This window comes from Oryctolagus cuniculus, chromosome 9 (assembly GCF_964237555.1).
Source record: "Oryctolagus cuniculus chromosome 9, mOryCun1.1, whole genome shotgun sequence".
Taxonomy (NCBI): Eukaryota; Metazoa; Chordata; class Mammalia; order Lagomorpha; family Leporidae; genus Oryctolagus; species Oryctolagus cuniculus.
This window is the reverse complement of record NC_091440.1, coordinates 20,608,077-20,623,088: the sequence shown is the minus strand read 5'-3', so window position 1 is coordinate 20,623,088 and position 15,012 is coordinate 20,608,077. Positions and strand designations below refer to the sequence as shown.

The 15,012-nt window shown below is 34.5% G+C and overlaps 1 protein-coding gene across 17 annotated transcripts in view; it reads left to right on the top strand.

The window, feature by feature from the left end:
• GPC5 (glypican 5) overlaps positions 1-15,012 on the top strand; it is a 1,599,230-nt gene that overhangs the window by 577,546 nt on the left and 1,006,672 nt on the right. For all 17 annotated transcript variants that reach the window (XR_007921151.2, XR_007921150.2, XR_007921155.2 and 14 more), the window contains exon 6: positions 14,118-14,238. Coding sequence is in view for 13 of the 17 variants with exons in the window: in XM_017343550.3 (XP_017199039.2) it covers positions 14,118-14,238 (121 nt within the window). In the remaining 4 variants the exon portion in view is untranslated. The remainder of the gene's footprint in view (positions 1-14,117; positions 14,239-15,012) is intronic.

Here is a 15,012-nt window from a genome sequence, read left to right as displayed (position 1 = left end):
TCATATGGTAGATCTACTTTCAAATTTCTGAGGAATCTCAAGTGTCACCATAATGGTTATACAAGATTATATGCCTACCAGCAGTATATTAGGGTATCTTTCCCCCACAACCTCACAAGCATTTGTTATTTTTGATTTTTGGTTGATATCCATTCTAACAACCTCACTGTTTCTTTTATTTGCATTTCTGTGATGGCTAGTGATCTTGAGTATTTTTACATGTGTCTGTTTGCATTTATATTTCAACCTTTGAAAAATGCCTATTAATGTCCTTAGTACATTACTTAACTGGATCACTTGTTTTGTTGTCTAGAATCTCCTGGATATTAATCATGTATCAGATGTATAGTTTACAAGTGTTGTCTATTTTTGGCTTCATTGCAGTGTCTTTTTTTAAATTTTATTTTTTTTTTTTTATTTTTTGACAGGCAGAGTGGACAGTGAGAGAGAGAGACAGAGAGAAAGGTCTTCCTTTGCCGTTGGTTCACCCTCCAATGGCCGCCGCAGCCAGTGAGCTGCGGCAGGCGCACCGCGCTGAGCTGATGGCAGGAGCCAGGTACTTCTCCTGGTCTCCCATGGGGTGCAGGGCCCAAGCACTTGGGCCATCCTCCACTGCACTCCTGGGCCACAGCAGAGAGCTGGCCTGGAAGAGGGGCAACCGGGACAGAATCCGGCGCCCCGACCGGGACTAGAACCTGGTGTGCTGGCGCCGCAAGGCGGAGGATTAGCCTAGTGAGCCGCGGTGCCGCCCATTGCAGTGTCTTGCAGTGGTTTCCCTATGTTTTACTCCAGAAATTTGGTGGATTCAGGTCTCAGATTTGGATCCCTGATCCATTGTGTATTCCTTTCTTTAGTAAGTGAAAGGCAGGGGTATTGTTTCATACTTCTGCATGGAGATACAATTTTTCCTAAACAATTTGTTGAAGAGATTGATGTTTCTCCAGGGAGCAATTTTATCTAGTTTGTCAAAGATTAGCTGATTGTAGACGTATTAATTTCTGGGTTCTCTAGTTTGTTCCATTAGTTGATATGATGTATCTATTCCTGTGCCAGTACCAAGCTATTTTGATTAGAACTGTCCTGTAGTATGTGTTTAAATTAGATATCGTGATGCCTCCACATCCTTGCTTAAATTTACCCCAAGATACTTAAATTTTATTAGCTACTGTTAATGAGGCTGATCTTACAAGTTCTTTCTCAGCCTTGGCATTGTTTGTGTTTACAAAGGGTATTACTTTTTGAGTGCTGACTTTATATTCTGCAACTTTGCCAAACTCTCTTATGAGTTCCAGTAATCTTTTAGTGTTAGTCTTTGGTTCACCTGTGGATAGGATCATATCATCTGTGAACAGATAATTTGACTTCTTCCTTTCTCATTTGTATCACTTTGACTTTTTTCTTGTCTAATGGCTCTGGGTAAAACTTCTAGAACTGTAATGAATAGTAATGGTGAGAGTCGGCATACTAGCTTGGTTTTGGATCTTGGCTGAAATGCTCTAGTTTTTCCCCATTCAGTATGATGCTGGCTGTGGATTTCTCATATATTGTTTTGATTGTTTTGAGATATTTTCCTCTATACCCAGTTTATTTAACCATTCTTTATCATGAAAGGATGCTTTTTTATCAAATGTTTTCTCTGTATCTATTGAGAAAATTATATGGTTTTATTCTTCAGTTTGTTAATCTGATGTATCATAATTATTGATTTTTGCATGTTGAAATTATCCCTGCATACTAGGGATGAATTCCACTTGGTCTGAAAACAGGCACTTTTTTGTTACTGTATATTTTGGGAACGGTATAGTATGATATTTTAAAACATATATATAATGCATATTGATCAAATCAATATATTTAACATTTCCATTTCCTTAAACACTTTTAAGTTTTTACTTGACAGATAATAATTGTACCTGTATCTTGTGTCCAATTTGATATTTCAGTATATGGATACCTTGTCTACTGATAAAATCAGCATTACTAACATTTCTGTCTTCTGATAATTAATTTATGTTCAGATTTTTTGAGCTCCTTTCATCTGGTTATTCAGAAAATACATAATATATTTTTGTGAACTACTATTTGAATTAATTGATAAGATACTCTTTGAATTAATTGATTAAACCTATTTGGATTCTGGTTTTCCTTTTGACCCTTACTAACAAAAAGCTTAGGGCAAAGTCATTAGATTGAAGGGTAGAATTTCCTTCTCTAGATCCACTTATATACTTGCTACATACTTCCCTTCATTATTCTGTCATTTTGCCCTTGTTTTACAATGTCTGTTCTTTTATTATAAGCTGTCTCAAAGACTTTTCTGGAAATAAACACTGCCCACATATAAAATGATGAAATAAACATACTTCTTCATTGTGTTTTGAAAGATGCTTGGGTTGGACCAGATGACCTTTAAGGTCCTTTCCAGCTCTAAATTTATGCTGCTGTCACCAAAGACAGACAAAAAAATCCATTAGGCTATAGGCCAAGAAATGAATTCCAAATACTGTACTCCTGCAATAGGTATATTTCTTCTTGAAGACAGAGTGCTAGGTTCAGCAACCTGCTAAAGACCTTACAGTCTTGTGATAAAACAAGGGAACTGATTGCTTTAAAAATAAAATCTCAGTCAAAATATCTTTCACTGTTAAGCACCACTAAAATTAGAAAATAGAAAACAGAAGAGCCTAATTACTTATTTTGAGACATTTATGTAAATTTGGACAACTAAATTGAGCCTAATTAATGTAGGTAATTTAATGAAATTAGCCACCTTTGAATATTGTCACAATCTTGTGCTCACATTATCATTAACTGTGATCAAAATTTATTTTGTGTGTATACATGTGGCCCCCAAAGCATCACCTGTCAACATATTCATAATAAACTAGCCTTCCAATGCTCTCAGGAAACTTTTAGGTTTAGAGCAGGTAGTTGCGCTCTGCTTCAGAAGAAAACAGATCATTTTTGATACCTTTTTTGTTTGGGTAAATTTAAAACAGAGATTGTCTGTGCACTGCTTATTTTTGTTAGGTGATAAAAGGCATTGAAAAATATAGAAAATGCTCGATATTATAGACTGATTACTTTCAAAGATGATTAGATATTTTTGTTAAGTCTAATAAATGGGAAATGCATAGTTGGAAAATTGAAGATATTGTAACATTTCAAAATCTCAAAAAGCAGTATGCATGATTGACGATATTTAGAACTGATAATTTTAGATTTGGACAATGACTTTGAATCAAATGAGCATTATTATAAATAAAACAAGTATTTATTATAACTATCTATTTGAAATTTCCAATTAAAACATTGAAACCATAAAAAGTAGAAGTAGAATAAAAACATACATGTTATAAATCTATCTAAATTTAAAAAAACTGTTTTTGTAAAATATATATATTATTTTATAGCAACAACATTTTTATTGAGGAAAAACAAAAGATTAAAGTCAAGAAATAATTTGTTTTCATTCAAGCAGTTTCCTGATTTTAGTTTTCACAATGCTCTTATCAGCAAGTTGAATAGAGTACCCCCCAAATTTCATGCCCACCAAGAACTTTATAATGTGCCTTTATTTGGAAATAATGGTCCTGCAAATTTTTGAAGATATTATTTATTTTATTTGAGAGTTAGAGTTATAGACAATGAGAGGGAAAGACAGAGATAAAAGTCTTGCTTCCATTGGTTCACTACCCAAATGGCCGCAATGGCTGGAACTGCACCGATCCGAAACCTGGAGCCAGGTGCTTCTTCCTGGTCTCCCACATGGGTGCGGTGGCCCAAGGGCTTGAGCCATCTTTACTGCTTTCCCAGGCCATAGCAGAGAGCTGGATCAGAAGTGGTGCAGCCAGGACTAGAATCAGTGTCCATATGGGATGCCATCACAGCAGGTGGAGGATTAACCTACTATGCCTTGACATGGGCCCTGCCTTGCAAATTTAATTAAGGTAAGGGTTAAGGCACACTCATCCTGCATTAATTTCACTTTAATAAGAAACAGAAAAGGGCATGAAGATAAAGAGAATAAAAATGACATTAAGATGGAGGCAGAAATGGCAGTGATACAGCTACAAGTGAAAGAATATCAAGAATTGTTGGGATCTATAAGAATCAAGGAAGGAAAAAAAATATCTCTCCCTTAGTTTATCCAGAAAGAATGTGGACATGCCAGTGCTTGACTTCTAATGTGTGGTATCAGGACTATGAGAAAAATATATATTTTTTGTATTAACCCACCAAGTTTCTAATAATTTGTCATGATGACCCTGGAAAGAAGTATACTCTGTGATTCAGAAATTCTTTTTCTGTGAGTTTACCATATTATATATTAGGAAATATGTGGTATTTATATTATTTCCCTGGTATGTTGTTAATCTTAGAATTATTGTACCTTACAACTAATTTTAAAGAACTTTTTGGTGAAGCTTGAGATTTTTTAATAGGCAAACTTTCATAAATTATTTATAGAAGAGGTCCAAATTTCACATTTCATATATATAGTTTGAAGAGCATACCCTGCCTTCCCTCCCTCCCTTGCTCTCACAATTCTTCCTCCTTCTTTTCTTATTTTTATTTTAATTTTTATAATGATACACTTTCAATTTGCTTTGTAATCGTGAGCTCAACCATCCACCAAATACAGAATTCAACAAGTAGTAAGTAGAAAAATCATGGTTCCTTGTGAGTATAGACAAGTGCTATAAAAAATAATCGAATTTCAAAATTTTGCTCATACACAAATTTTATACTCTGTTTATTGGTTACTACAGATCATGAAAAACTTAATATTTGTCTTTTTTGGGGGAATAGTATCCATTTTGTTATGAAAGACAGAATTTCATCCTTTTTTATGGCTGAGTAGTATTCCATCACACACACACACACATACCTACATACCTTGAATTTTTATATAGTCATGAATTAATGGCTATCAGGGACATCTGAGTTGATTTCATATCTTAGCTGTTGTGAATTGATTATATATAAATGTATGTGTACAGATAACACTTTCATATGCTGATTTCATTTCCTTAAGGTAAATTCCCAGGAGAGGAAGAGTAGGGTCATATGGTACATCGATTTTCAGGTTTCTGAGGAATCTCAATAATGTCTTCCATAATGGTTTACGAGTTTACATTTCCACCAACAATGTGCTAGGATACCTTCCCCCCCACACACACACCCTCACAACCTCATTGGGGTTTTTATTTTCATTTCCCCGATGGCTAGTGATCCTGAGTATCTTTTCATGTGTCTGTTGGCCATTTGTATTTCAATCTTTGAAAAATGCCTTACTGCCCTTAGTCCATTTCTTAATTGGCTTGTTTGTTTTGCTTTTGTTGAATTTCTTGAGCTCCTTATATACTCTGGATATTAATCCTCTACCAGTTGCATAGTTTGCAAATATATTCTTCTATTCTGTCAGTTGGTTCTTTACTTTGCTGAATTTTTTTTTTTTTGCTGTGTAGAAGCTTCTTAGCTTGATCTAATCGCATTTGTCTATTTCTGCCTTTATTAATTGTGCTTCTGGGGTCTTATCCAAGACATCTTGACCTGTGCCAATATCTTACAGCGTTTCCCCTCAATAATTTGATGGATTCATTTCTTAGATTTAGATCCCTGATCCATTGTGAGTTGATTTTTGTATGATCTATAATGTAGGGGTCCTCTTATTTACTATTTCTGCATATGGAGATCCAATTTTCCCAACACAATTTGTAGAAAAGGTTATCCTTTTTACATTTTAGAGGTAGAGAGACAGAGAAAAATATAGTGCAGACAGAGAAAGAAAATGGCAAATAGAAATAAAGCTGCCATTTTTTCATTCATTCCCCAAATGCCCAATGCAGCCAGTGATGGACCTCATCAAAGCTGGGAGCCAGGAACTTAATCCAGGAATCTCACATGGTGGTAAGAACCTAAATATTTGAGTTATCAGCTGCTTCCTTTCAGAGTATGTGTTAACTGTAAGTCTGAAGCAGAATCAGAGCTAGAACTTAAAGACAGGCATTTTGATATTGAATATGTGATTTCAAGTGTCATCTTAATTGTAAGCTCAAATGCCCAACCCCAGAAAATAATGCAATTTTTTTATCTTAAATTTGAGGCTACTGTCAATTACCTTTGAAAATGTACAAGAAATGCCGTATATGACTTTGGGAAGTTTACGATTTGTAATGACTGCAATAAAAGTTTGGATAAGTGATATATATTTGCCCTTAAATATTTCAAATAATTTTTTGGCTCAAAATACCATTTAATTTATTAGTACTCAGATAATAGTTATCATCTGTATGGCATTTCAGTTTTGTATGTTGGTATCAAACAATGAAATGAGAGAAAATAAGTGCAAAGAGATGATTATAATTGATCATAAATCCATGAAAGATAACTGTGATTTTACTTTAAAGAATTTAATTTTGAAATGTGTGGCTAAAAATGGAACTTAGTATTATATTTCAAGACTCACATAGCATCATTTGTGACTGGTATTAGAACCAATACATTTAAATTTAAATACCCTGAATCAAATGAGGGTAATTATAAAATACAGTGAAGATTTATTATCACTTGCTCTGAATTTTTAATTCAAACACTGAAAACTAAATAAAAAATTAGTCTATATTAAAGCAGTTATCCTTTCTTAGTCATATTGGAGTGTGGATTTAAGAGAAGGCTAAGTATTATTTTTTTATGTAAGGGAATATTCATGTTTAATATGGGTTTAAATTAGTTGCTATTTTTTAAATGATGACTTCTTAAAAACTACTAATTTTGCATATATACTCATTATTTATTCATTGGAAATACTTTTCAGACTCATTTAACTGCTTATTTTTAAATGTCAGATGCTCACTTGTGAGTCACCTGGCTAAACTGGAAGCATAGGTACGTGCCTTCGAAAATGAAGAGTTAGGGGGAAAGGTGATTAATGTCATGCTTTAATGAATTCTTGTGTCTTTATAAACATGCTCTTATTCAGTTTATTGCAGGGATATGCTAAAAATTCTTTGCTGGTTTCTATAGAAAATGACATTTCCTTACTAAAATACTGTCAATGACTTATCTATAACATAATATGAAAGATGATAACCTAAATAGAAATTAGTTATATATCAATAATAAAAAAGATTGTCTGTAGGTCTTCATTATTTCTGTTTATTTTGAGCTCATTATTAATTTCAGGAACTTAAATATCATACATTATTTTATATAATTATAAAATCAAGTAAATGGCAGAGATTAAATGGTTGCATTTTCTTAATTATTCTAACTGAATAAGGCCAAGTGAATACTATAATTAAAAATATATTTCAAATTTTTATGTTTTTTAGAAAAAATTCAAATTTCTTAATACCAAATTACCCTGAAATTTGTGGGTGATTTTAAATAAAATTTATCCTTAAAAAAGATCATTTTGTGGCTCAACAATTGAAGTGAGATAGTGGATTCACAAAAGATTTAGTCCTTTTGAATTGCTTTTACAAATGTCTCCATTCTCCAAATCCCCTGTAAGCCTTCTATGTCCCATGAAAGGTTATTCCCATAAACCTGGCACATAACATCAATGAAATCACTCCTTTCTGTCCTAAATTTTGAAGAGTGGACAGTCAATATAGAGGAAATGAGCTCTATAGAATCTGAAGGCACACAAAGCGGCTCTCAGCAGTGGTATCTAGTGTCACTCAAGAAAAAACAAATTTCTTGTATTCATTTTCACATTTGGTACCATAACGAGGGAGGTGAACAAGGGAGGCAGACTTACTAGAAAAAGGTCTGAAAGGGAGCTTTGTTCTTGCGAGGGGCTCACTGATTGAATACATAGAGTGTACCTTCCAGATCTCCTTTGAACCTAAGAGAACAACATATTTACCAGAACCAAAGTTGAAACCAGTGTTTTATCTCATGGAAATAATAGATGTGGACACTGCAGTTTGAAGAAATTTTAATATGCATACACAAAGGCAATACACAAACAGGACAACAGTGGCCCAAACATGGTCCCCATAATCCATCTTTAACCAGCAATGGAGATAACAATAATGACAAAAAGAGAAAGCATCTAATCAAGAATTTTCCTCATCTGAAATCAATGATCATTTCTTCTATTCCACCCCTGTGAATTATTCAAATACGTCCAAGACCCCTGTACCTGATTTATAATGAATCCCAGGATCACATTGCAGATACTTATACCCTTGAAATTGTGCAGGAGGGGCTGGCGCTGTGGTGCAATGGGTTCACGCCCTGGCCTGAAGTGCTGGCATCCCATATGGGCACCGGTTCAAGAACCGGCTCTTCCACTTGCAATCCAGCTCTCTGCTAAGGCCCATGAAAACAGCAGAGGATGGCCCATGTCCTTGGAACTCTGCACCTGCGTGGGAGACCCAGAAGAATTTCCTGGCACCTGGCTTTGGATCTGCACAGCTCTGGCCATTGCAGCCAGTTGGGGAGTGAACCATCTGATGGAAGACCTGTCTCACTCTCTCTTTGCCTCTCCTCTCTGTGTAATTCTGACTTTCAAATCAATAAATAAATCTTTTTTAAAAAGAAATTGTGTATATGCACATAAAAACGTTGTACTTTCAGTGTAAATTGGAACTGAATTATATTGCATTCTAAATGAAGTGAAAATAATCTACCAGTAAGCACAATATCAGCTTCAAATAGAAAATATTGGAAAAGTAGAGATAAATGATTTTTAGTGACATACTGTATAGATTTATTAGCACTTTCTTTTAATATTTCAAATAGTCAACACAGAATTGAAATCTTGTTAATCATCCTTTTAAAACAGTTACTTTAAATATTATTCCATTTATTTGAAAGAGAAATACAGAGAAAGAGGAGCTTCATCTGGTCTTCTGCCTGGGTGTGGGGTCCCAGGATTTGGGCCATCGTGTGCTGCTTTCCAAGGCACATTAGCAGGGAACTGGATACAAAATGGGCAGCCAGCATTCAAAGTGTTATTTATATGGGATTCCAGCATTATATGTGGTAGCTTAACCAATTATACCATAATTCTGGCCCCAAAACATTTTTGTAGAATGTCAACGTATCAATGCTTGCCTTTTTTCCTTGTTAATGGAAAGTTCGAAAGGCTTGAGGAGTGAATATCCATATTCCATTGCTGTATCCATTACTATCTTGCTTGGATCAAATAAGTGTAGATTGTGGGTCTATTCTTTTTCCAAAACAGCAACAACAAAAATCATCTCTCTTTTTTGTGTGTTTATTTCCCTCCTTTTTACTGAAGTGAGAAAAATTCTTCAAATAAATAAACCTCTATAGAGATTCTTGAAATGTTCTTACCCATTTTTACATTGAGGAAGAAAAGAATAACTAATGATCTGTTAAAATTTAATAATGAAAAAATCAAATTATAAAAGCATTTGTTAGAAAAATATTCAATTTACGAACACATTTTTTCCATGCAGATTGATGTCTATTGGAGGTATATCAAGCTAAGATCCAAAGTTACTTACTTAGTGATGGCAGAACCATATAATTCATGTTAAAAATCCTGTGTAGATCTTTTATTTCTTTATGATTTAATGAAAATTTGTCTGAGATAGACATGTTGATAAAAAGCATACAGAAATTTAATGTAAATGTTTTATCTAGGTCGAAAATACATACAAACAAGTCTAAAGTCTTTTTTCAATTTTTAAAAATTTTATTTATTTATTTGAGAGGTAGAGTTACAGACAGAGAGAAAGGTCTTCCATCCGCTAGTTTACTCCCAAATGACCTCAGTGGCTGAAGATGTTGGATATGAAGCCAAGAGCCAGGGGTTTCTTCTGAGATTCCCACATGGGTGCGGGGGCACAGGCACTTTATTAATTTTTTTAATAAAATGAGTACTCCTGTGAAACCAGAAGATAAGTCAAGAAACATGACATTTCTCATCTTCTAGACACTATATCCTAGGGTAGCACTTACAGTGAATTGGAACATAATTATTAATTTTTGATAAATGGTATTATAAAGTATTTAAATTATTGCTTTCCTTCAGTATTTGATTTGTAAAACTTGGCTATCTTTATAAGTATACTTGTAATTCACTCATTTTTGTTGCTATAAGTTATTTAATTTTATTAACACACTGTTGTGTGTATTTGCTCATGCTCGAGTTTGTGGATATTTGAGTTCTATAATGGGGTTATTTGGAATAGTGCTTCTCTGAGCATTCTTGTGCCTGACTTTTGGTAAATAGTGATTTACAATAATTTTTACTTTTTCATCCATAATTGGGTAGTGATCTGATTGTTCCACATACTTACAGGCACTTGATAGCAAGTATCTTTTTCCTTTAGAACATCCTGGTGTGTATGTAATACTATTGCATTGTGTAACTTTACAGAAATAGAAAAATAATTGAATTATCAAATTGTATTCCATTTGAGTTATTTAAAATAATGTCCCAGGCTGGTGCCGCGGCTTGATAGGCTTATCCTCCGCCTGTGGCGCTGGCACCCCGGGTTCTAGTCCCGGTCGGGTGCCGGATTCTGACCCGGTTGCTCCTCTTCCAGCCCAGCTCTCTGCTGTGTCCTGGGAGTGCAGCGGAGGATGGCCCAAGTGCTTGGGGTCTGCACCCGCATGGGAGACCAGCAGAAGCACCTGGTTCCTGGCTTTGGATCAGCAAGGTGCGCCAGCCGCAGTGCGGCAGCCATTGGAGGATGAATCAATGGAAAAGGAAGACCTTTCCCTCTGTCTCTCTCACTGTCCACTCTGCCTGTCAAAAAAAAATAATAATAATAAAATAAAATAAATGAATAAAATAAAGTCCCTGCTTTGTGACATTTTTCCTTATTTAAATAACATGTAAGAATAATGATTTTGAGCCAGCGCCACGGCTCACTTGGCTAATCCTCCTCTGCCTACGGTGCTGCGGCTCAATAGGCTAAGCCTCTGTCTGTGACACCTGCACCCCGGGTTCTAGTCTTGGTTGGGGCACCAGATTCTGTCCCGGTTGCTCCTCTTCCAGTCCAGCTCTCTGCTGTTGCCCAGGAGGGCTGCACCCACGTGGGAGACCAGGAGGAAGCACCTGGCTTCTCTGGCTTTGGATGGGCACAGCGCGCCTGCCGTAGCAGCCATATGGGGAGTGAACCAATGGAAGGAACACCTTTTTCTCTGTCTCTCTCTCTCACTAACTCTGCCTGTCAAAAAAAAATAATGATTTTGAAATATTCAGTGATATAATAGGGGATTCTTATTTGATTATAATTCTGATAATTTTTGTCTAAGTATGTAAAATTATTTAACTTTGTTATTAGTTCTGATAATTAAGGGCAAACAGAATTTTAGCAATTCCTCAGAACAGCATGAAACAATAATCTTCCACCCTAAGTGTAAGTTTCCTGATTTGTAAATAAACCACTATGTGAAAGTTAATAACCTAATTGAAATTAAGAGCTCAGTCTTAGTTTCCGTTGTCTGTATTATGTTTGCATATCTAGAGAAATGTAGGAAAACCCCATGGCAGTCTGCTAATTTCTTCTCATCCAACAGCTGTTTTTCATTGTTTGGTGACATTCGATTGTTTTCTGAGTATTTTTTTAGAAAGTCATACATCTTTTCTTAATTATCAATAGTGAAGTCTTTGAAGATATTGTAATCAGAGAAAAAATATCACTACAACAAGCTAATTGAATCCCAATTTATATTTGTTATTTCAAGAATTTTCATTAATACTCATTTGTGGTTGTATTTTAAAGCTCCCCTTCCCTGCATTCCTGTCCTTTCTGTACTCTGCAATGTGCAATGAGGCCATGGGGAAATCATTTGACCTATCCATGATTTCTAATCTATAGAATGGTAAAACTATAATATAAATACAGAATATTTGAGTCTGAATGCCCCTCCATAGACAGATTCTGAAAGGGATTAAACTCCAGAAAATCTCAATAAGGGAAATCTGTGTGAGAGAAAATGGAGTGAAGGCTGTGTAAGGCTGGAAGGTCTCTGGGCTGTGATGGAAGTTTGGTCCAGAGTAAGGAGTGGAAGATCGTGTGGATACTTTCTAACATGATGCATTTTCTCAAGAAAGTAAAGTGAGGGCTTCAAGGAATCCTGAATCCAAATTGGTCACTGGACAAGCCTTTTATTCCCCAGCAATGGATCTGCCTTAGCAACCTGGCTGTACTCAGTCACTGATGATGGTAGCAAATATAGAAGTAGACTGTGCGACGCATAATCATGATCATCTTGAATGGTTGTCTTGAAGATGTTTTGACGAACTCCACAAAGAGTAACAAAAGCCCTACCTGAACCACAGTTACACATTTATTCATTTATTTATTCATATTATTCACCACTTTTAATATTCATAATACTAATAAAGGAGCCAACTATATGATCTACTTAGAATACTGATGAAGAATAATGTGACAGTGCTACAGAGGAGTTAAGAGGGTCTTCTAGAATATTGCATTATGTTATAAAATGCTCATATTGTTCATATTTTGCTAATAAATCTTAGAATATTTTATTATGATATTTAACTTAGGCAAACAAATTATTCAGTGGAGAATCTTAAACATAGAGGATGGAATTTGGGGGGTATAGTCCCTATGTCTCATTCTCCCTCATTTGTGCTGTCTGCTTTGTAAATAGAGTCTAGTTGCATGGACATTTAGCCTAAATGTTAAATCATCTGCTAAGACATATTTGTCCTATATCAGTGTACCTGGGTTTGATTTCTGGCTCCAGATCATAACTGCAGCTTCCTCCCAATGTGAACCCTGAGAAGAAGCAGGTAATGTTTCTTGCCACTCATGTAGGAGACCTGTATTGTATTCTTGGTCCCTGGGCAAGTCCTGGCAGTTGTGGGCATTTGGGACATGAACCCATGAATGAGAACTCAGTTTGTTAAACCAATAGCAAAAAATGAAACATGAGGCCTAGTTATTCTCCCCGAATATGTTATTCACAGAGAGCCTTTGCCATTTCATCCTGCTGTGTTGCCATCCTTTACTCCAGAATTCTGATTAATCACACTATTGAAGACTTATTCTCACCTTAATGACTCAAGGACTATCTTAATTTACAAATTATCCTTTTAAATTTTCCTCCATGTGCCTGAGTCTAAATGTACTTCTCCATATATAGAGTATCAGCTACCTGTGCCATCCTTACACCACACCGGGCATGTACAATACCTTCCACTTATTTGCTTTGTGTTGCATTTTAACCATTTACTTGCCTTTATGCTACACTATACCTTCAGTAAATAAGAGTTTTATATTGCTGGAATCTATTAGTAAACTTAAAAATACAGTAAAATGGAATGAATCAATGCAAATATCAGTAATTGATATATACCCATAATAAGCATTTGAAAATAAGAATTGAGTCTTACACCTTCTAATAATTCTAGTTATCTGGTATAGAATGTTTAATACCATAGGGACTTAATACATCCTTGTGCTTGATTAAGTCAAATATTTTAATATATTAAGTTGAAATACAATTTTCATTTGGCGAAGGTTGCGCACTTTCAATTGCCTTTTATTGCCTGTGAAATCACTCTTTTGCATACAGCATTGTTAAGTGAACTTCAGAGAAACAGTTTTTCCCACTATTGACAAGATTTTGCAGATATTAGTTGTGTATAAAGTAATGATTTTGACTGTACAGTTTTAAATAATATTTATTATATTGACTAATGCAGTTAAATATATATATGAGGAAGTATAATTTTATATATGCACATGTGTACATATGTGGGTCAATTTTTGAAAAATATTGGGACTGACCATGCAAGGAAGTAAAATTACCCGGGCAGTGTGGTGTAGGTATGTGTGCTGTTACGTAAAAGTTGGTAACAAAGTGAGATATATTTTAATTATTCCTATCATTTGTAAATTATAAACAAATAAATTTTGGTTGAATATTTTGAAAGAAAATTACCAGTTTTAGAATATTCCTTATTTGTACAATATGTATTTTGCCTGAAAAACATTGCAGATCTGCTAGTTTGTGATCTAAGAAAACATACATTGCCCTATACTCTTAAAGGAAGAAATTTTAAACTCAAATCTGTTCAAGTAGTTGTGGCAGATAATACTCTGACCAGGTGACTAAGTCATGTCTTTCGTTTTGTACTTTGTTAGCTATACTCAGCGTGTGGTTGGGAGTGGAATCAGAGCTCAGTCAGGAAATCCTGAAGTCAAAGTCAAAGGAACTGATCCTGTGATTAATCAGATCATTGATAAGCTGAAGCACATAATTCAGGTAAGTGCCAATCCTACGTTTATTGATCTACTCAATAAGAAGTAGTAAATAGTTGCTTTCCATTAAAATGTATTTGATAACTTTTGTTAATCATATCTAATAATCCTACCTAAGACGAATATTGGAAAAAATGGTTTTCATATAGGGTTTTATAAGTGTTGTTGGGTGATTTTCATATAGAGAAAAAGTGAAATGTCATTTTAAGGGGTGACTAATCTGTCTGTGAAGTGCAAGCCACCACCTCAGCATTTCAACAGTGAGACTCTCTATATATATTTTGTCCACAATGAATAATTTAAAAAAGAGAAATCCTTGAGATCATTAAGAAAAAAATACATCATGTATAGAATATGTGAAAATTATCATCCAGATGATTCTCTGAATATTTCTATAAAGGCTTTTCCTGCATTTTTCAATGAAATTTAAGTTATAAATGAATAGTATGCATTTCTAGTATTGAATTTTATCAATATTATATTATCTTATAATTTACTTAATGTTTGTTTATAAAATATTTCTTTTTTACCTTTATAATAGTAATTCATGAAATGACTATATACTACTAAGACATGTTATATTAAACATGAAGATATCTATCAAAACAATATTTCAATGACATGTTTAATTAATGGGAATCACATGTTATATTGTAATCTGTAAATATCAGCCTCCATTCTGAATCTGTAGGTGTTTAGGGCTAGAAGGACTTTTTAAAGTTATTTTTTGCTTTTATAACACATTATGTGCATATATTTTCATTGTGTTATAAACAAA